The 22,454-nt window shown below is 40.0% G+C and overlaps 1 protein-coding gene across 2 annotated transcripts in view; it reads left to right on the top strand.

The window, feature by feature from the left end:
• Pcsk5 (proprotein convertase subtilisin/kexin type 5) overlaps positions 1–22,454 on the top strand; it is a 449,712-nt gene that overhangs the window by 379,068 nt on the left and 48,190 nt on the right. The window contains exons 26-30 of one of the 2 annotated variants that reach the window (XM_046459431.2): positions 600–736; positions 1,809–2,009; positions 6,850–6,930; positions 10,317–10,400; positions 12,163–12,358. In XM_046459431.2, coding sequence (XP_046315387.1) covers positions 600–736; positions 1,809–2,009; positions 6,850–6,930; positions 10,317–10,400; positions 12,163–12,358 — 699 coding nt within the window. The remainder of the gene's footprint in view (positions 1–599; positions 737–1,808; positions 2,010–6,849; positions 6,931–10,316; positions 10,401–12,162; positions 12,359–22,454) is intronic. The other variant, XM_046459433.2, reaches the window with a different exon arrangement.

Raw genomic sequence — 22,454 nt, 5'->3', positions numbered from 1 at the left:
TATTAATAATCACTGTTCTTAATAATCTAGTTACAGACATTCTGGTAAACTACTTGAGCTCAACACTGAGCTGTCTCAGGTCTTTTAAGTGCCAACTGCTGCCTGGTAAATCACATAAGCTATCTGTTCACACAGACTTTGATTAAAATCCTGGTCCCAACTTTAACTAGATTTTGAGCACCAGATCTTGAACTTCTAGAACTTCTAGTTCCCTTATCTAGAAATTTAAAATAAGTAATATTTACTATATGGGATTTGTGCAACAATTCAAATGACTTGATACGTGAACATACTACATAAACAAACATCAGTACCCCATTCCTTCTCCCCAGCCTCCTCTCAGATGCCCTGACATAGCCCTCAGAAGTCCAGAAGTAGGTAGTGAATTGGTTTGACAGGGAAAATCACACCAAGAAATCCAGTTTCCTCCCCTGAAATCCAATTATCTACTTCTGTTACAAATGCTGCATAAAATAAAATGCTTATTTGAGACACTGAAAAAAAATGCTGCATAGAAATGTATGAGGAGATTAAATTGTGGCAGTTAAAAGAAAAATATCAGCACATGTCATGGAAGAAACTACATCCTCTTCCCCTAGGTTTGAGCACCATTGTTATAAAACCTGTCCTGAGAAGACCTACAGTGAAGAATTGAAATGCAAAGCATGTGATACTAACTGTGGCAACTGTGACCAGAATGAGTGTTACTGGTGTGAAGAGGGCTTCTTTCTCTTGGGTAAGTAAAAATATGGCATCATACAAAGAGAGCTCTGCAGCTCTACCCAGGCAGTGCAATAGGAGCACTCCTGTGATGGGTTTGAGAGTCCTCATATGCTGGTCCAAGAAGGAATTTTAATTTGATTTGAAGACAAACATTAGTACTTCCTTCTGCATTTATTTCTAATTCACAGTTCATATTTCACTAATTCATCTCAACTCTCCAAGCTGATGGAAACAAGAGTGAGTTGGGTAGGAAAGGGGAGAGGGGACCTAAAGATGAAAGTTTTGGCATTGAAGTCACCTGGAATATTTAGAACCATGATGCTTTTCTTGATAATTAATCCATATTATACATTCCTGTACCCATTAAGAGTTGAACAAGATCCTTTATCTTAAATTCATTGACTTGATGGAAATGGATAGTTGGGAAAGAAATATACTGTGAGTCTTCCAACTGAAGAACGAATAGCCCAGTGTTTTCAAATATTTGGGGAGAGGGAGTGAGGCAGATAGTCCACAATGAACTTCCATGGTTATCTCAACAGAGATTCATTTTCTTTGTAGTGTTTCAATATATCAAGAATGTTGTGGTGTTCATTCAAAGCTCCTAACCCTTTAAGCCGATGGCCAGTTTAAATTCGCAGTAGAAAAAGGACTTAGTGTCATATTATTAAAATACATTCTTTGATTAAAATATGCTAAAGCCATCTTAGTTTCTTTAAAATCAAGTGCAATTAAAAAAAATGTTTCTGAGCCAGAAATGGTGGTGCAAGCCTGTCAATCTAGCAGCTGGGAAGGCTGAGGCAGGAGGATCCCAAGTTCAAAGTCAGCCTCAGCAACTTAGTGAGGTCCCAAGCAACTTAGCAAGACCCTGTCTTTAAATAAAATATTAAAAAGGGGCTGGGGATGTGAGTTGGTGCTTAAGCTTTCCTGGGTTCAATTCCAGGTACGACATTAAAAAAAAAAAAATGTTCCTGAGAATCGCTTTATAACTTGGCCTCACCTAGTGCTTCAAGCTAGGCCGGCAAGCGCCCCACCTTCATAAGTCCTGTGAGTCTTCCAACTGTCCTCCTCATGTTCTTACGAAGGTGGTAGCTGTGTGAGGGAATGTGGTCCTGGCTTTTATGGAGACCAGGGAACAGGAGAATGCGAGCCCTGCCACCCATCCTGTGAAGCCTGCACCGGCGTTGGCGATGACGAATGCAGCAGGTGCGGGGAAGGACAGCAGCTGCGGCGCGGCACGTGCGTCTGGCCCGCCAACAACCAGGTGGAAGGCAAGTTCTGGAACGGTATGTGCCTCCCAAAGAGAAATCGCAGGGGCCTAGCCACCTACGCTGTACCCCTTCCTCTTTAACCCCTATTTCTGAGTTATCCAAGAGAGGAAGGCTGTGCAGAGAAATGAGAGTGGCGTGAAACTGGAGCGGGTTTCCCAGGTCTCAGGTCGCTTGCAGTGGGAGAAGGTAGGAAACGGTGATTGGCATTTGGCCGGCAGGGGGAGCCCAAGGTGCAATTTATGAACAGTCCGGTCTTAAAGTTTCCACCTGGGTGAAGAAGACCCAAGAACCTGTAAAGAAAGTCACAAAGGGAAATGACCATTTTCTTAGCTTTTCAGAATAGGGGTTGGAGGTGTGGTTCAGTGATAGAGCACTTGCCCAGAAGGTGCAAATCCTGGGTTTGATCCACAACAGTATAAGAAAAACAATAAATTTTCAGAATGGCTTCTGTCACATTTATCTTTACATCATGCTAAAGGAAACCTTCACCCATTGGAAACTTTGCCAGTTAAACCTAACATACTGGAACTTAGACTAAAACATATGATCTTGCTGTAGGAATTAAAATTTGTCATTAATCAACTGGGCTTATTGGCATGCACCTGTAGTCCTAGCTACTCCAGGAAATACCAGGAAATAGGAACATCACTTGAGCTCAGGAGTTAAGGAGAGGAGAAGGAGAAGGAGAGCAGGAGGAAGAGGAAGATGAGGGAAAAGGAGGAGAAGTAGGAGGAGGAGGAGGGAGAAGAAGGAGGAGGAAAGGAAGGAAGGAAGAAGGAAGAGAGAGAAAAGGGGAGGGGATGGGGAAGGCATGAGTCCTATCAGGACAAACTTGGCCTGGTTTCACAGGCCTGTAATTCCTGAGGCAGGAAGATTGCAAGTCTGAGGCCAGCCTGGGCAACTTAGTGAAGCCCTATCTCAAAATTTTAAAATTAAACAAATAAAAAGGGCTGGGGCTATTGCTCAGTGATGGAGTGCCCCTGGGTTCAATCCCCAGTATGGGGGAAAAAAATCAAAAAGCAAACAAGGAAAAGAATCTGCCATCATTAGTGCTCACCTTTTAAAAGCTGCCCTCCCCAATTGTAGATGGGGAAAGCGAGGGGCACAGGGAGCAGGGAAGAAGACTGTGGGAGCTTGGACTTGAATACCAAAGACTTGCCACTATGTATTCCTCCCTGAATCTTTAGAATTGGCCTCCTCACATTTATGCCTTCATTATAGACTTCCTTGTAAGGAAATTGCATGCCTTCAGAGACCTCTGTGTGTTCAAGGTGGTTAAAAAAACAAAAACAAAAACAAAAAATTATCTTCCTGCTGGAAAAATCAGACTGACATTCTATGCAGCAATACTGGTGAAAACAAGAGGTGCTGTCCCTTTGATTTGGAGGCAAAGATCTGGTGAGGGGCCACCACAGTGCACAGGCAATGGCGGCTCAATGAGGCCGCACAGGATGAAGCTTCAAAGGGGACAAGAGAGAGGTCTCGTGCTGGTTTCAGAGGGAGCCTGTCCATGGCTGCAGTCTGCTATGACAGTTTTGCACATGTGACTTAAAGGAAGAGAACATCCCAAACCCAGCAGCCAAAGGCCGCAGAGCACACGGGGCTGATTTCAGAGACAGAGCTGGGAGAAAATTATTCAATCCAGATTGGGATATCTTCCGTGAATTATAGCTGAACCAAAATGCTGAAAACGAGTTTGTCTGGCATTCAGGCATTTAAGAGGCAGCGCAAGCCAAGAGGGAAATAGTCTGGTGCTGTGTTTCTCGCTAAGAACATCTGTATTTTATCTGGCGTCCAGATGATGAAAAGGTCCGGGGAGCCAAGAGTCAGAGTGGACTTGATTCCCCAAATGATTACACGTCTCTTCAACTGGACTACGCATTTTGCAAGCAAAAATCAGACTTTGATTGTTCCCCTTTGTCAAAGCACCACACCCACCCCTCTACTTTTTCTGCCATCACAATGTAATGTTTTTGAAGAGAGGAAGGATTTATTCCATTTGGGGGTTTCACACTAATAAGGGATTCGGGAAGCAGATGAGAATGTTTCTCATGGCTGGACAAAAGCTATAAAGTCAATGACATAGCTGCACTTTTCCATTTCTATGATCTATGAAATGAGACATGCAGAGCATTAACAAAGAGGGAAAAAAATTATTCACTAAGCAAGGTAAGGCCACAGCTCAGCTTCCCCAGCTTAGTTTAAGCACTGAAATGGATAGTAAATGGGAAACTCATACCATAAAGCCTTGGGAGTATTTGAGCCAATGTCTACATCTTTCTCCTGCCGTCTTCTTAAAAAACAAGGGCAAGAGTGTAACAGGAGAGTAGAGGCTTCCAGAGAGATCGAGTACTAATTAGCCACACCTTTCAGATGATGGAAAGCAGATTGCAGTCATTCTGGGTCAATTTAGAGGAAGCCCAGACGAATTACAGAGTGTTTGTGAGAGACTGGAGCTGCCTAGGTGGTACCAAGATTTTTACTAGTTTTTGTTTAAATATATTTGTTTACATTCAGGTAGGAAAGATAAGGTAGCATGAACTTCAGTCCATTCCTTCTCCCACGCTGCTCCCCAGTGGAAACAATAAGATCATGTTCACATCCAAAGATCACAACCTACTCCATGAGCACAGGTCACTGTGTGCTGAGAAAATACCCTGAAATAAAAATCCAACTGGAATTCCCTGAACTCCTTTGTTAATACCACAACTAACCAGAATGAGATCAGCAGTGAGGAGAGAGACATTATTCTTTGTCAAGTACCAAAAGAGCAGGGAGAGATTGGACCCTAGTTCAAGGATGAAAATGCTCCATATATTTAATTTATGACTGGCAAGTCCTCGAACCAAGATCAAAGAATCTCCAAAGATGGCTGTTCTACTCTGTTCAAGCCATCAATGTCACTGCACACCCACAAATCATCCCCAGACCCTCTGATCCACTCACTAATGCATTGTGAAGATTATTTAGTCAAGTGTCCCTAAATGGCAGGAATAAAACTAGTCTTAAACAGGCTGTGAATGGCTTCAGCAGTGACTTAGGCATCACACAAAACCAGTGCTGGTAGAAATGTTCAAGTGCAGCAGACCCCTGGCTTCGAAAGAAGATGGTGGCCTCAGATGGTTTCCTAAAGCCATCCCTCTGTTACTGTTAAAGCATTTGGATTTTCTTAAGTGGGTCCCCCACCCTGGTTATGCTGGGAAGTCCTAGGAGTAATTCCCGAAAATTTCCCTACCCACCTACTTCCATCATTGATGAAAACCATGTTGTAGCTGGCTCTAATTACATATTCTGATGAGAGTCTAATCTACAAAGTGCAGACATGGTGAATTAACTTTTTATCTTTGACCACATCCTAACAGTTTATCACTAGCCTGTCTTGATCTTAATTCCTAAGCTTGGGGAAAGACTGGAATTCCAGAGTCAGTCACAAATACTGAAAGCCCAAGCTCACATGGGGGGAAAATCAAGATCAATTGTGGGGCGATGTGTTGCATTACAGTAACTGAAACTTAGCACACTTTAAGATACCATAGAAATCTGACTTTAGAAAGACCTTATGTATACAGGTAGTGCCTCACTTAACTTCGAAAGGAGGACACCAGTTTTAAATTAATCAACCAGAATGCTGTGTGCAGAAAACACATGTCACTGGTAAGTAATTGAACATGTGGCCCATGGGTATAAAGAAACCACTTTCATTGGCTTATACTGATCATGAAACATCCAGAAATTTCCTAAGTATATTGTTAATCCATTGACAGCTTGAAATCTACATGTTGGGAGTATTTACCCATAGAAATTGGCCACAAAATAAATCAAGCTTATTGTTTTCTAGAGAGCTGTTTACCCAGCACACCATTGCTTTGGCCTCTCTCAAACTACATTAATATTTAAATTAATTATTGAAAAACCTCTCTAGAGAGATGGGCTTTATAGTCAGGCAGACCTAGGGGCTGGGGTTGCAGGTTAGTGGTACAGTGCTTGCCTAGCATACCCAAAGCCCTGGGTTCAATCTCCAGCAGCAAACTAACAACAACAACAACTCCAGAGTTAGGCAGACCTGAATTCAAATCCTGGCTCTGTTATTTCCTAGCAGTGTGACCTTAAGCAAGTTACTCATCCTCTCCGAGCCTCAGTTTCCTCATCTATAAAATGAGAGCATGAAGCCCCTTCACCCAGTCATTTTAAGAATTAAATGACAGAATACATATGAATCTTCCAGAACATACATGACATTTTAAAAGTTAGTCTATTCCCTAATGCTTGAAAGCACAAATTCACTTTCAAAGCAGCATCACTTAGCTCATAAAAGAAAGCAATTTGGGGGTCTAAAGAATAATACAATTCTGGGAACAGTAGTCACAGAAAGAAGGCAGCAAATGATGATCAAGATGCCTATATGCCACGCAGAAGTCCTGAAGTAACCAAGCATGCACCTCACTATGATGTTCATAGCAGCTTTATTTAAGATAACCAGAGCAACAACAACAACAACAACACAAATAGGGCACCAATCTAAAAATGCAGCAAAAAATAAATAAATAAATGACAGTTCATACAAATAAATATTCATGCCCCCCAATGATATTTAAAAGAATTTTAATGATAAGAGAAAATACCTATAAGATTTATAATGTTAAATGCAATGCACAGTGTCAGTATTAAATACCCAGAAGATGTAAATCATCACACATCTAAACGTATATGTAATTACAGTCACACATTCCATATAAAGATGGGAAATCGAAGCTCCAAAGTGTATCCAGCAGACATTTCTGGGCAGTGGGGCTATAGGTGAAGTTTATCTCCTTCATTTGCATTAAAAAGCACTTTATTTTTTTTAATAAAAAAGAAGCTGTGCCCACTGCAAATCCATCTTTGGTGAAGAGCCTGCTGCAAGAGCGACGAAGGTGGAAGGTTCAAATCAAAAGAGGTAACAGGGAAATAGGGAGGAGAAACAGACAGAGGAGAGACAAAAGAGGTTGGGCAAAAGCCAACCCAAGAAGCTGGGAGGCCAGGGGAGTGGGGTGCAGAAGTTCTGAGAGAGAAAGGAAGAGCCAAGGGACTGGGATAGCGAATGCTGGAAAAAAAAATATGTCCATATGGGGGAATGCTATGGAGAGATCAGGAAGAATGAGGAGGCTTTTTTGTACCAAGAAAGAATGCTCTCTGAAATATATTACAGTTTAAAGAAAGAGAGGCAAGGTGACCAACTGTATGAATAGACACTGTTGGTATTTAAAAGGTTGCAGAAGGGGTTGGGAGGGAGATTTCACAGGACATGACTTCCCTCTCTCATGAACAAGGTGATTATACCTTATTTAATAAAAATAAAATAAAATAAATAAGTCCTGTCTTTATATAGTTTAGCTATAGTCACTTCTGAAAGATGAGTACCATACTTTTTGGTCAAAGAGAAATTTTTTCTTCTTTCTTTTCCTTTATTAAGTCCTGTCCAGTCTAGAATTTCTGGAGAGGGATAAAAAGGGAAAATATGATCAAGGTCAAAATTATTTAGATTAAGTCACCAATTTTTTATGATAACTCTAGCTGGGAATGATTTTGCTGCCTAATTGCTGTGAACTGCTTGTTCAGAGTCCCCTCTGGTGGGCACATGGGGACACTGCAGAATTCCATATCAACTTGATGCAGTAAAATATCAAATTGCTAGAATGTGAATATATGTAATTATAAATACAACTGTATGTGTGGACAGACATTAAATTTTACACAAATACGAAAAATATTGAAATTTATATCTTTTTAAATATACTGTCTTAGCATAAAAATGAGAACACCAAAAAAATCAGCCTGTGATCTGGACACATGACAGTGAAGACTTTAAGGGCACTCCCTATCTGACGAACATTCTGGGCTATCATTGAACAACATGTCTCAAACCCTCTTGACTCATCTTTCTGCAACTTCTTTCATAGGCTGAGTGATATTGTCTGGTGAAAAGTCCTTCAGGGACAGAACTGGTCCTGTTGAGAGCTATGTGGACCTCTTTTGTGACAGTCCCATGGCAAATGTGGCTCTGCATGGGCTAATTAAGCTTTGAGCAGATCCTCCCCAAGGGGCAGGGTACACACCCCTATAGTGGAATATATTGGAAAATTAGGGAAAGTTATCTGTCCAAATTAAGAAGAAAACCTGCCACTCAGTATGTCAGCTTAGGCAATCATTTACATATATATGTACTTGTGTGTCTGTGTATATGTATATATATGTATTGTATATGTATATATTACTTATGTGTGTATATTAGTACATGCATATTTACATCTACATCTTCATGTCTGTCTATAGTTATATCTATATCTATCTATATTCATATCTACATCTATATCCACATATTATTACATTGGACCCTGATATCTTCTATAATGAAGCTCAGCAGCTTTTTTTTTCTTTTTCCAGGAAGCAGGGCTTTATTCTGCAATATGGAGGAAACATGCTTTACCCGCCTGCCCCAGACATAAATCATTACCACTCAGGAACTGACCAGGGGGTCCCCTTGTGGACCCCTTGCAGGGTTCTAAAGACAAACCAGAACCCGAAAATTCTTTCTTCCCATAGACATACCCGTATAATTATTTACAGAATCCACTTTTATACTGGTATCAAAAATGATACCAAAAATTTATCACTAAACTAATTTGATTATATTTTTCCCTCTTAAATTTCTTTGCTAAACATGTCTCGGTGACTTCTGCTTCTTATTTTCTTGGTGTACACTGTGTCCTTATCCTTCTTTAGGTTTTCTGCACATCTCTTGACACCTCCAGTGACTCTCTGCTCACTGAGAGACTGATTCATTCTCCAGTCTAGGCTGCAGGCCAGCTTTCTGGACCTCAGACACCTGAAGTCTGACTTTGCGGCTGCTCCTTTCTCTTCCTGGTTCCTTGTGGGGTCTGCCCCGCTTTTCTCCCTCACTTCCTCTTCTGCTGTGTGAGGCTAGGAAATCTGATTCTGTCTCAATCATAAACACAATCCTAGACATCAAGCCACACCTTCTGGTGCCACTCTGGGGATGAAATCAGAGGAGAAGGAGAGGGAAGTAAAAGGAGCTTCAGAAACAGGGTGGAACAGTGAAAACTGGGAGGGAGGAAAGGAAACCTGGGAACTACCACTCTGAGCCACTGTGTTCAGCCCTTCACACACGCTGTCTCATTCAGTTTTTACAACAATCCTATAAGGGAGGAGCCATTTTATCTCATTTTAGAGACATGGAAAGTAGGACTCTGAGAGTTTGATTACTGTATCCATGGTTACCCTACCCGCAAGAGGCACAGCTGGGATCTGAAGGCAGGTGTGACCAGAACCAAAACAGCCTGATTCCCAGGAAGAGAGACAGAGGAAGAAAGGAAGCGAGGAGGAGGTGGTAGAGGGGAACTATAAAATGCTAACACTTGATCAAGGGTAGAGATCACTCGGGTCACCTGTTCTAAGTTAGAATTTTTTTTCCCAACTTTCCCCTGGGTGAGTTAGACTGATTCCTGAGCTTTAGCCAAGATCACAGTATGCATTGATTGAATAATATCAGTTAGGCTGCTCTGGGTGTCTATGAAATTGTCCCATGGAGTTGCTGAGGTGACTTCCTGGAAAAGTCTACCCATTGAATGCTCTAGGAGGGAAAGGGAAAGCAGGACATCTGGAGTATTTGTGAAGTTAATGGTGTGTCGACCTTGGACAGCCTTCAGAAAACCTGACCAACAAGATTTTGACGTTTAATAATAATTTGGGACAAATTTAAAATGAGATAAATTTAGGCTGCATTCTATGGTGGCTACTCTGAATAACACAAGGACCCAAATATTGACCAATAATGAAATCTGCTTTTCAAAAAAAAAAAAAAGGAAAGAAAAGAAAAAGAAAACATACTTTTCCATGAGAGACACAGTGAATTCATGGTGATCACCTTGGAGTGATGAGATGGGGTCAATTAAGACTCTTGGGAGGAGTGATCACCTTAGATTTGCAGGCTCACTCATGAGTGCATACACACAGGAAAATACTTCCCCATATTTTAAATATATGAAAGAAATAGTGGAGAATCCTATAAGATCCTACATTCTCTGTCACAGTAAGGTTGCAAAGAAAGTGTCCATAATCAGTTGCCAATGAAGGAGTAAGAGGAAAAAAAAATTGAAAGTCTACATAATGGCACGTGACAGGCACCAACAGTCAGCTCATGTAAAATCAAAGAGATTTATTTTGGACTGGAAGGGAAACTAGGTTTCCCAGAAGGTCTTTTCTAACACTGTAAAACTATGAGCCTGTTCAAAGGAGAAGCCTCACTTGTTTCTTTCCCTACAGACGTTTTGAGAAAATATGAGCCTTGTCACTCTTCTTGTAAAACCTGCAATGGATCTGCAACTCTGTGCACTTCATGTCCAAAAGGTTAGTGTGGAGCACGGCAATAGTGGCAGTGGCCAAGCCAATTCACTGTCACTCCTTTATGTTGGCATCTTTGTGTATAGAGGTTTGTAGGACTTTGATCTAATCCCATCCCAAGTTCCCATCTTAGTAGCTACTATGCAAACACACAAGGGCCCAATAATCAAAACTGGCTTTCAAAGAGGAAAAAAATATTTATTTATTTTTTTTTGGGGGGGGGTGGATGCTGGAAATCGAACCCTGGGCCTTATGCATGCTAGGCAAGTAGTCTTCAAACTGAGCTATATCTCCAACCCAGAGAAAATGTTTTTTAATCCCAAAGCACAATGAAGTTATTGGTTGACTTTGCCCCACAGAATTTACTAATGGCTATGGGTACTCCATCCTCTTAAAATGCATTATCTAACTGGGCATGGTGGCAAATATCTGTAATCCCAGTGATTAGGGAGGCTGAAGCAGGAGGATCATTCAAGTTCGAGGCCAGCTGGGCAACATAGCAAGACTCTGTCTCAAGATAAAAAGTGAAAAGGGCTGAGGATGTCGCTCAGTGGTAGAACACCCCTGGGTTCAATCGCCAGTACTGTGGGGAAAAAAGAATGACTGCCACTGTTCTTCGTTAATGATATTGAATTTAGTGATGGTGGAGGGAAGAACATGGACGTCTACATACTAGTTCAACAAATTGTTAACTTCATTCTCTGTAAAAATATTATGAATAACATAACTGAACTAGAAGGCTATTTTATTTACATGGTACATTAACAAAAAGAATTTTATACTGCCATTAAAGTGATCATTCCTAAGGCCATGTTGGAATGTGAGTGTTAATACAGTAGTCTCCGCTTATCCTCAGAGAATATACTCCAAAATTCCCAATGGGCACCTGACACTGTGGATAGTGCTGAACCCAGTATATACCATGTTTTTTCCTATATATACATTCCTATTTATTTTATAAATCAGACATAGTAAGGGATTAAAAACAGTAACTATGTTGTTAAAATCTGAAAAATTTTAACAATATGCTGTCACAAAGTTATTTAGTATTTATAAATTTTTTTATTTCTGGAATTTTCCATTTAATATTTTGGACCTCAGTTAGCTTGAAGTAACTGAGGCTTTGGATGGTAAAACTGTGGTTAAGTGGGAACTACTGTAGTGAGACATGATGCAGAAGTTAAAATAATAAATGTGTCAGAACTACAACCACAGAAGATATGAAAGTGTGCATCCAAAAAACTGGAAGAAACTTCTTGGAATTTTAGAATTGAGAGTGATTTTTAATTTTTTTTAATAATAATATCTGGGTTAATTTTTCAATTAAACATAAATAAATAGATGGATCATCCATTAAAAGGGGAAGTAATTGGAGGGACTGCCTCTGTGCTCGTGTCCCTGCAGGATGGAATGGGGGAGGCAAAAGAGGAGGCCTCATCGAGTTGTGCAAGTGTGGCTGCCTCACACCTGGAAGAGATCAGTGAGGCTAATCAGCTGGGCAGAGGGAAGCCCTGCAGTGACCTCTAATGTCCCAGAAAAGTAAAAGAAACAGCAAAAGCCTCCTTCAGTTAATTTTTTTTCCTAAAGATTTAACTCAGAGGATTTAGCATCACCTAAGTATTTTGGAAAACTTGAAATAAATGTTCCAAATACTTGGGCTTTGGAAAGATTAAAAAAAGCCACTTGGGTGTCAGTTCTCTCCTTGGTGAGTGCACTGCTAGGACAAATACATGATCACTCTTCTCTGCCCTCTTCCCTGGATTCCTAGGTGCCTATCTGTTGGAGCATGCCTGTGTTTCCTCCTGTCCCGAAGGCACTTGGCCCTCAGTCAAGAGTGGCAGCTGTGAGAACTGTACAGAGGATTGTGCCTCTTGCTCCGGAGCTGATCTCTGCAAAAAGTGCCAGTCTCAGCCAGAACGCCCTCTCTTCCTCCACGAAGGCAGGTGCTACTCCAGCTGCCCAGAGTAAGTTTCCCTCTTTCTTTTACTTCCTGCTTGTGCCATTCTCCACAAAACCTTAGGGTAGTTCCTTCCTGTTCACCAAAGAGCTCTCCCTTTCCCTGGTGAGAGTGCCCACATAAATGGCCTTCACTGACTGACATCACTGTTGGCCCCAGTGCTGAAACTCATGGAAAGCCAGATGCTCCTTTCTCCCCATAACTATTCTGTGCATGTGTTTTAACTTTTTCAAAATACAGGTATGTATCATGCATTGCATAACAATGGGGATATGTTGGAGAAACACATCATTAAGCCATTTCATTGCTGTGCAGACACGGAAGCAGGCCCTCATACAAACCTAGATAGTAGAACCTGCCGCACATGGAGACTCTATGGCATATGCCATCATATATGAGGCCTGCCATTGACCAAAAAATCTCTATGTGGTGCATGACCAATCTTCTCCCACCTGGTATAAATGATCAAGTGTTGTCAGTTTTTTCTCTTCCCCACAGAAGCAATGCTCTTATATAAGTCTCTTAAATTTTAAAGTACATGAACTAGAGCCTGGCACAGTAGCACACAACTATTACCCCAGAGACTTGGGAGGCTAAGGCAGGGGACCTAAAGTTTGAAACCAGCCTAGGCAACTTAATGAGACCCTCAGCCATTTAGCAAGAGCCTGTCTCAAAATTTTAAAAAATAAATAGAAAGGGCTGGGGTTGTAACTCAGTGATTGAGCACCCCTGGGTTCAATCCCTAGTACTACTAAAAAATAAAATAAAATAGATGAGTTATGAATTACAGTACTAAATAAATATTTATGCCTGGTTACTTTGTGTTAATTCCCATAGCTTCCTTAGTCTCCTGGTTGATAATTCCTTTAGTCTTGTGAACAAGAGTCCCACTTCCAGGATTTACTCAAAAGGGAAGTGAGTAACAAGTGGAAAGTACATCGGGAAACTTTCAGCAAGATGACTGAGACAGGGACAGGCCCTATTGTCTCACATGCCTAGTTAGGAAATCCTGTATAGCTTATTTCAGGGGCCCAAAAGATCATCAGATACCAAGGTCTTTCTTAGCATGTCCTCTCTGGCCTACTACTCTCCTGAGCTCAGTTCGTTTGCCTTAGCTCCCCAAATCAGCAACCCACCCAGATGCAACCTAAGGCAGAAAAGAGGATGTTCGTCCTTGTTTGTCTCTTTTTAAAGAGGAAAGAAAACTTCCTCAAACTCCCCTTCCTAGTCTCATTAGTCAGAAAGCATCGTTCACACTTTCCTGAACCAATCTCTGGCAAAGAGAATGGAAGTAGTCACTGCCCACCCCTTACCCCCAGGCATACATTCCAAAACTCCCTAATGTCTGACACGGTGGCTAGCACTAAGCCCTACATATAACTGCACTGTTTTTCCTACGAATTTCTACACACATGTATACCTAGATTAAGTTTAATTTATAAATTAGGCACAGTAAGAGATTAATATCAATAACTAATAGTAAAATAGAACAATTATAATAATACACTGTAATAAAAGTTCTGATGATATAGCCTCTCCTTCTCTGTTTCTCTCCCTTTCAAAATATCTTATTATGGGAAGTACTAGGGAATGAAATTGACCAAATTATGTTATGTGCATGTACAAATATGTCACAATAAATATTATTATTATTATTATGCACCGATAAAAAATTCACTAAGACAAATCTTATTGTACTGTACTCATTCTTTTTTAAAAAATTTATTTGTGTTTTTGTTAGTACATTATAGTTTTACACAATTGTAAGATTCATTATTATATATTCATAAGTGCATATAACATAATTTGCTCCATTTCAATCCCAAGTACTATTCTGTTCTCTCCTCTCCTATGTCCTCTTGATACTCTTCCTTTACTCTATTAGTGTTCCTTCTAGTATTTTATTTTTTGATTAGTGCATTATACTTATACATAAAAGTGGAATTCATTGTGATGCATTACATGCACATAGAGTAATTTGGTCAATTCCATTCCTCAGTTCCTCCCCTTTGCCATCCCTCTTGCTTCCTTCTTGATCCCCTTTCTCTTCTGTACTATTCTACTTTCTATTTTCATAAGATCCCATTTTTAAAATGTATTTATTTACTCTAATTTGTTATATATGGCAGCAGAATACATTTCAATTCATTGTACACATATAGAGCACAATTTTCATATCTCTGGCTGTTGACAAAGTATAGTCACACCATTCATGTCTTCATACATGTACTTAGGATAATGATGTCCATCTCATCCCACCAGCTTTCCTACTCCCATTCCTCCTTTCTTCTCCTCCCTTCCTTTTGCCATATCTAAAGTTTCTCCATTCCTCCCATGCTCCCCCCACCCCACATCCCCATTATGGATCAGCATCCACATATCAGAGAAAACATTCGGCCTTCGGTTTTTTGGGGATTGGCTTACTTCACTTAGCATAATATTCTCCAACTTCATCCATTAACCTGTAAATGCAATGATTTTATTCTCTTTTAATGTTGAGTAATATTCCATTGTGCTTATATACCACAGTTTCTTTATCCATTCATCTACTGAAGGGCTTAAAGGTTGGTTCCACAATCTAGCTATTGGGGATTGTGCTGCTCTAAATATTGATGTGGCTGCGTCACTGTAATATGCTGTTTTTAAGTCCTTTGGGTATAAACCGAGGAGTGGGATAGCTGGGTCAAATAGTGGTTCCATTCCAAGTTTCCAAGGAATATCCATACTGCTTTCCAGATTGGTTGTACCAATTTGCAGTCCCGTCAGCAGTGCATGAATGTGCCTTTTCCCCCACATCCTCACCAACACTTATTGTTGTTTGTGTTCTTAACAGCTGCCATTCTATCTGGAGTGAGATGAAATCTTAGAGTAGTTTTTTTTTTTTTTTTTTAAAGAAAGAGTGGGAGAGAAAGAGAGAGAGAGAGAATTTTTTAATATTTATTTTTTAGTTCTCGGCGGACACAACATCTTTGTTTGTATGTGGTGCTGAGGATCGAACCCGGGCCGCACGCATGCCAGGCGAGCGCGCTACCGCTTGAGCCACATCCCCAGCCCTTAGAGTAGTTTTGATTTGCATTTTTCTAATTGCCAGAAATGTTGAACATTTTTTCATATATTTGCTGATTGATTGTGTATCATCATAAGATCCCATTTTTTAAGACTCCCCAGCTTTCACATATGAGAGAAAACATTCAACACTTGCCTATCTGAGTCTGGTTTATTAACTTATCATGATATTCTCCAGTTCCATCCATTTACCAGAAAAATGACACAATTTTATTTTTCTTTATGGCTGGGTAAAACTTCATGTGTAGATACACCACATTTTCTTTATCCCTTTGTCTACTGATGGGCAACTCAACTGGCTTCATAACTTGGCTATTGTTACGTATCACTATCTACACTCCCCCTTCTTCTTGTGTTGACATAAGATGATACAACAACACTTATGTAGTGAGCTGAAGCAAGATAAATGACAGAGCATTTATAGGCTACTACATAAGGGTTACTGCAATAGTCAATCTGATGACAAAAACTACCACTGACTAACAGGTGCGTAGCATACAGTGTGGATACTCTGAATGGAAGGATGATTTACATCCTTGGTAAGATGGAGCAGGATGGTACAAAATTTCATCATGCTACTCAGAAGGAGGTACAATTAAAATTTATGAAATGTTTATTTCTGGAACTTTCCATTTAATATTTTCAGACCATGGTTGACTATGGATAACTAGAACCTCAAAAAGTGAAGCTGTGGATAAATATGGTGGGGAGGAACCACTGTATAAAAATGGCTTTGGCTGAAGATTTTTCCTGGAACACTGATGAACAGGAAGAACAGTGAGAGGGATTCAAGAAAGGAATTTGTAAAAACAACAGTGTCTGTGTTAGGAATTAGAAACTTCATTGCCCTCTAATTAAAAGAATTTGAAGATAAAAACAACATCTATTTTATAATGACCTATTTGTATGCAGTCCTGAGAGAGATTCTACAGAGTACAAATATAAGTTGTGGTACTTACCCACAACAAGCATCCAGTTTAGTGTAGAAGTCAAACATATTCAATTCAACTGCACAGATATATATTTATCACCTAATAGGTATAAGAATAGATACTGATAGAACATCAATATATCATATTGTATATGTGCAACTTAATAAAAATCAATTTTTCTATCAAGAATTGATATTGATCTTGATATTGGAAGTTAAGATTAACTGAAGGAAATTGGAGCCTACAAAAGGTTTACCATCAGTAAGGAAAATTCAATCAATGTTATACTTTCCAAGGCACTAGTTCACAAAGGATTAAGAGAGCCCCAGAGGAAAGAAATCACTTAAAGACAGATTTTTTTTCTCTTTTTGTTTTGTTTGAGTGCTTGTAATGTGTAGGCACCCTGCTAGGAGCTTCAAATGTATGCTTCTGTCAGTTCTCACAAGAAGACTCATTCAGGTGCTATTATTTTCCCCCATTTTAGAGATGAGGAAAGGAATGGCATGCCCAATAGAAGGTCAGAAGACTATTTATCCAAGTCAGCCATTGTATCCTCATTTACCTTTGCCATGGTTGGATGGCTAGAGTTGTAATTATTATTTTGTATTTAATCATTAACCACCTTTTTCTGACTCTGTTCTGGATTCCTCAGATGTTCCAGGAATTGACCGTGCATTACAAGGAAGAGATGTATTTTGATTTCCTCCAAATAGCTGACCACTCAACATTTCTTTCTCCAAGTCTAGGTGGAGCCATTCTTATGAAGCAATGGGACACTGCAGATAAGCAGCATCTAATTTTTTTAATTATTATTTTAGCAGTAGAAAAAGCTACTAAAATTCTGGGAAGCTTGAAGACTGTGAAACATAAGTGTATGCCTCCTGTTTTGAGCACAGTGATTTGATTACTTGTGGGGCCCCATCTTGGTGTTTTTGGTAGAAAAACAGGGAGACGGAGTCTGTGGAACATCTAATATGCAGCTGGTTTGGGGAGGATTTGTTGCTATTTCTGCGACATCACCCTTTGGGTTTGATCCATCTTAGAACAACAATACGACCCGTAATAGGAACATAACATCCAATAAAACAACACCCACGTGTTCAGAATTGTTTATAGATTAGCATTAGTGGTTACTGCTTTTTCAAATATGGTAGATGTTCATGAAAGAAAAACGTTTGAGCAGTAATATCTTTTGGGTTTTTTGTTATTGTTGTTGTTGCTTTGTTTTATGGTGCTGGGAATTGAACCCAAGGATGTTCTTCCCTGAGCTACATGCCCAGCCCTTTTAATTTTAAAACAGGGTCTTGCTAAGTTGCTGAGGCTGGCCTGGAAATTGTGATCCTCCTGCATTAACCTTCCAAATCTCTGGGATTATAGCACTGCACCTGGCATAACATGTGCTGTTACTCTGATTGTTTAAAAGGCAACAAAAAACTTAAGGTGTATTCAAATTCATAAAAATATAGAGATTTAAAACTCAAGTAGGAGAAAAACAGTTGTCCTTTAAGGGCTAGAAGTCACTGTCTTGGGCATCTGCAAAATACAGATGAAGTTCCAGAACTTGTGCATGACTTATAGTTATCTGGGCCAAAAACATTCAACATGAAGTACTTTGAATTTAGCAATTTAGTACCTATGGCCATTCCTTATCAAAAGAAACATGTATCTTCTTAGATTAAAAAAATAGGGGCTGGGATTGTGGTTCAGCAGTAGAGAGCTCGCCTAGCACGGGCGGGACCCGGGTTCGATCCTCAGCACCACATAAAAATAAAGGCATTGTGTTGTGTCCATCTACACCTAAAAAATAAATATAAAAAAATAGTGAAATTATACTGTATATCTGTAATCCCAGCTATCTGTCTGAGACAAGAAGATTGTGAATTTGAGGCCAGCCTGGGTAATTTAACATGACCCCATCTGAAAATAAAATTTTAAGAGGGATGGGAATGTAGCTCTGCAGTATAGCACTCTGTGTTCAATACCCATACCCCACCTCCAACAAACACCAAGTGAAATAAAATATTAACCAAAATGTTGTGTAAATGCCAAGAGAGGACAAAAGAACAGATAACTGGGAGATCTCTAGAGAAGGCTGCTTTTAGCAAAGTGGTTTCTGAAAAATACCTCTTAAAAGCTTATGTCCACACAAAATCCTGCATGTAGATAATGATAGAAACTTTATTCATAATCACCAAAATTTGGAAGCAAACAAGAGCCCTATAGTAGCCGTGATTATCAATTTTTCATCATTATAACAAAATGCCTGAGAAAACCACCTTATAAAGAGTAAGGTTTTATTTTGGCCCACAATCTTAGAGGATCTACTTCATGACTGGTTGGCTCCATTGTTTTGTGTCTGTGGTGAGGAACTCATCATGGCAGGAGTACATGTTGGAAAGAAATTAATGAGCTCATCACCAAGAAGCAAAGGAAAGAAAAGGAAGAACTGGGTTCCACAATCCCTTTTGAAAGTACAACCCAATACCTCACAGACATTTAAGATCTAAACTATAGCCATAGATCAATGGATAAATTAATGGGCATTCAGTGTTAAAAGAAAAACTGAGCCACATTTAAATGTTAACAAATTTATTTGAGCATTCAGTGATTTGTGAACTAGCACCAAACTGCAAGTGGTTTAATACCCCCCGGGGGGTGGGGGGGATAAGAGAGGAAACTTTTATAGGACGTTTGCAGAAGCAAGACAAAGAAACTGTATTAGATTGGTAAAGTGGAGGTTAGTTGGTGGTTTCTGATTGGCTAAACCTAAGTTTCCTTTTACTGCTTACCTTGAGTTTCAGTTTGCTTATGTGGTATCCAAGGCATCGGAGCCATCCCAGCCTAATGGCCTAAGTTGTTTTTAACACAAGACAATGGAATAAATGAACTACAAAGCCATGAAAAGACAAGGAGGAAAGCTAGATGCACATCATGAAATGAAAGAAGCCAATCTGAAAATGTTCCCTCCTGTGTGATTTCAACTATGGAACGTTCTGAACAGACAAAACTGTGGACAGTAGAAGAGAACAGGGGTATTCAGAGGTTGGTGGGGAGGGTGAGATGACTCGGCAGAGTACAGAAAGTTTTTAGGGCATTGAAATTTTTGTGTGATACTATAGTGATAGATATATTCGTTATAATTTGTCAAAGTCCATAGAATGCACAACACCACGAGTGAACCTTGACATAGACTGTGGACCCTGGGTGATACTGAGTGTCAGTGTAGATTGACCAATAGTATCATGCGCATGTACCTGGTAGAGGATGTTGATAATGGAGGAGGCTGTGCATGTGTGGAGCAGAGAGCATGTGCAAATCTCTGTAACTTCCTCTCAACTTTGCTATGAATCTACAACTGTTCTAAAAGATAAAATTTTAAAAAGAAAGAAAGAAAACCTGTGATATTCCCAAGAGTTCTTAATATTCACTTTTTAAAATTTTTTTAGTTGTTAATGGACACAATACCTTTATTTTTATTTATTTTTTTAATATGGTGCTGAGGATTGAATTCAGTGCCTCACATATGCTAGGCAAGTGCTCTACCACTGAGCCACAAACCCAGCCCACTTATTTTTCATTTAATAGTGATCTTCAATAGATTTCTTTTCCCTTGTTCCTTGAGTCCTTGTCTTTGATTTCAGCATTCATCCAACATCCTCTGAATCTCATAAGAAGAGTTGGAAGGTTTCTTCATGCTGTATCTCTTCGGTTTCTTTATCAGAATTGCTCTTCTTTAATGTCTAGGTATTCTTCAGTATCTGCAGAGGATTGGTTCCACCCCCCACAGATACCAAAGTCTTCAGTTGCTCAAGTTCCTGATGTAAAATGACCTATTTGCATATAACCTATGCACATCCCCCAGTATAATTCATATCATCTCTAGATTACAGATAATACCTAATCTCAATGCAAACACCATGTAAACAGTTATTATACTGCATTGTGTAGGAAACAATGACAAAGAAAAACGTCTGTGTGTTTTATAGTAAGTCTAACTATATAGTACATGATCCACTGTTGGTTGAATCTCAGATGCAAAACCTGCCTCTATAAATAGTCAACTCATCAGGCATGGTGGTGCACACCTGTAATTCCAGCAACTTGGGAGGCTGAGGCAGGAGGATCACAAATTTAAGGCCAGCCTCAACAACTTACCAAAACCCTGTCTCAAAATTTAAAAAAAAAAAATTTGAAGGGCTGGGGGTATAGCTCGGTGGTACAGCACCTCTGGGTTAAATCCCCAGTACCATTAAAAAGAAGAAGAAGAAGAAGGAGAAGGAGAAGGAGAAGGAGAAGAAGAAAACAGTCAACTACATTTCCTGGAGGTCTTGGCCTGGACTAGTATTGAAAATTCCCTGGAAGTTGGTTTGACATCACATGGCCCAAAGCCTTCATGTTCTGCATACACAGTTCATACTTCTGGTGTGGCCCGTCCCACATTGAATCACCTAACAATGACACTCCTTGAGATTAGTTGCAGAGAAAGTCTAGTGCTTTCTGTGACCCCAAATTCCTTACTGTACATATGGGAACAATTAATATGTCAAATGTTCATTCAGGTAAAAGATGTGATATCTGGAGGCTGAGGCAAGAAGATCTCAAGTTCAAAGCCAACCTCAGCAATTTAGTGAGGTCCTAAGCAACTCAGCAAGACCCTGTCTCTAAATAAAAATATTTTTTTAAAAGGGCAGGGAATATGGTTCAGTGGTTAAGCACCCCTGAGTTCAATCCCCAATACCAAAAGAAAGAAAGAAAAAGCTGTGATATCTGAAAATGCATTAAATTTCTTGAACTTCAAATTTTTCAAATCTAAACTCTCAGTGATCATATAATGCATTTCTATCTATCATGTTGTCAAATGTATTGTTTTGTTTTTGTTTTATGAGGTGGTGACTTGGGGGTGCTTTACCCCTGAGCTATATCCCCAGCCCTTTTTATAATTTTTGAGACAGGATCTTGATAAGTTGCCCAGATTGGCCTCAAACTTGCAATCTTCTGCCTTAGTCTCCCAAGTAGCTGGGATTACAAGTGTATGCCACCATGCCCAGCTGTTAAATTTATTTTTAAGAGAGACTTGGTCTCTCTTAAACAATGACTTGCTGGTCATTGTTTTCCATCATATTTTTTAAAAAAAGCTAAAAATACTAATATGTAAAGAAGCCTGATCTTAGCTTCCCTCTGGATAGTATTCAGTTCCTCTTCTTCTACCTGCTTCCTTCTCTCATTTTTCTTTCTTAAAATCACATTTAATATGGCTTTCATTCATTCCCATCTTATTTCTTCCCAACACACAGAATACAATTTTGTTTACTGAATGAATACAATAAGTGACGGAGAACAATTCAATGTATCTGAGTTAATTAATTTAAAAATCAAGTGCTAGGTACAGTGGTGCAGGCCTATAATCCCAGTGGCTCAGGAGATGGAGGCAGAAGGATTGTGAGTTCAAAGCCAGCCTCAGCAATTTATCGAGGCCCTAAGCAACTCAGTGAGACCCTGTCTCTAAATAGGCAAAAAAGGGCTGGGGGTGTGGCTTAGTGGTTAAGTGCCCCTGAGTTCAATTCCTGGTACCCGCCCCCCAAAAAAGTAAAAATGCCATATAAGAGGGAGTCCTTCCGTGGCATCAGGATTAAAGAAGACTCTGGTGCATTGAGTTGTTTTCTGCATTTCTTCACCTCTTGTACATCCCCCCACCACCATACCTATAACTTTGCAGTTAACTCCCACTAGAGGCAGAATGGACTTCACTCCCCTGCCCAGGGCTTTGGCCTGGTATATGTGACTTGCTTTGGCCTGTGCTGTTAGCAGAAGAGAGATAGAGGCTCACATTATGCCTGTCCTCTTGTGCTTCTATCTTAGCTATGAGAAGAGCATGCCCCAGTGGTACCCAGGAGAATGCAGGGATGTGGAGACATGGCCAAGGGTGCAGCTGGGAGCCCTGCCTGCCTGGACCTGCTCCCCGCATATAGTGACAACTTAGAGATTGCTGCTCTAAGCTGAGGAGTTGTTTTGTTTGTTTGTTTGTTTGTTTTTTGGTACTAGGGATTGAACCTAGGAGTGCTTAACCATGGAGCCACATCCAGGGTCCTTTTTTGTATTTTATTG

Source organism: Marmota monax, unplaced genomic scaffold, assembly GCF_021218885.2.
Source record: "Marmota monax isolate L192 unplaced genomic scaffold, Marmota_monax_Labrador192_F-V1.1 WCK01_AAM20220418_F8-fsc00059, whole genome shotgun sequence".
Classification (NCBI taxonomy): Eukaryota; Metazoa; Chordata; class Mammalia; order Rodentia; family Sciuridae; genus Marmota; species Marmota monax.
Note: the sequence above shows the minus strand (reverse complement) of the source record. Positions and strands in the feature narration are given on the sequence as shown.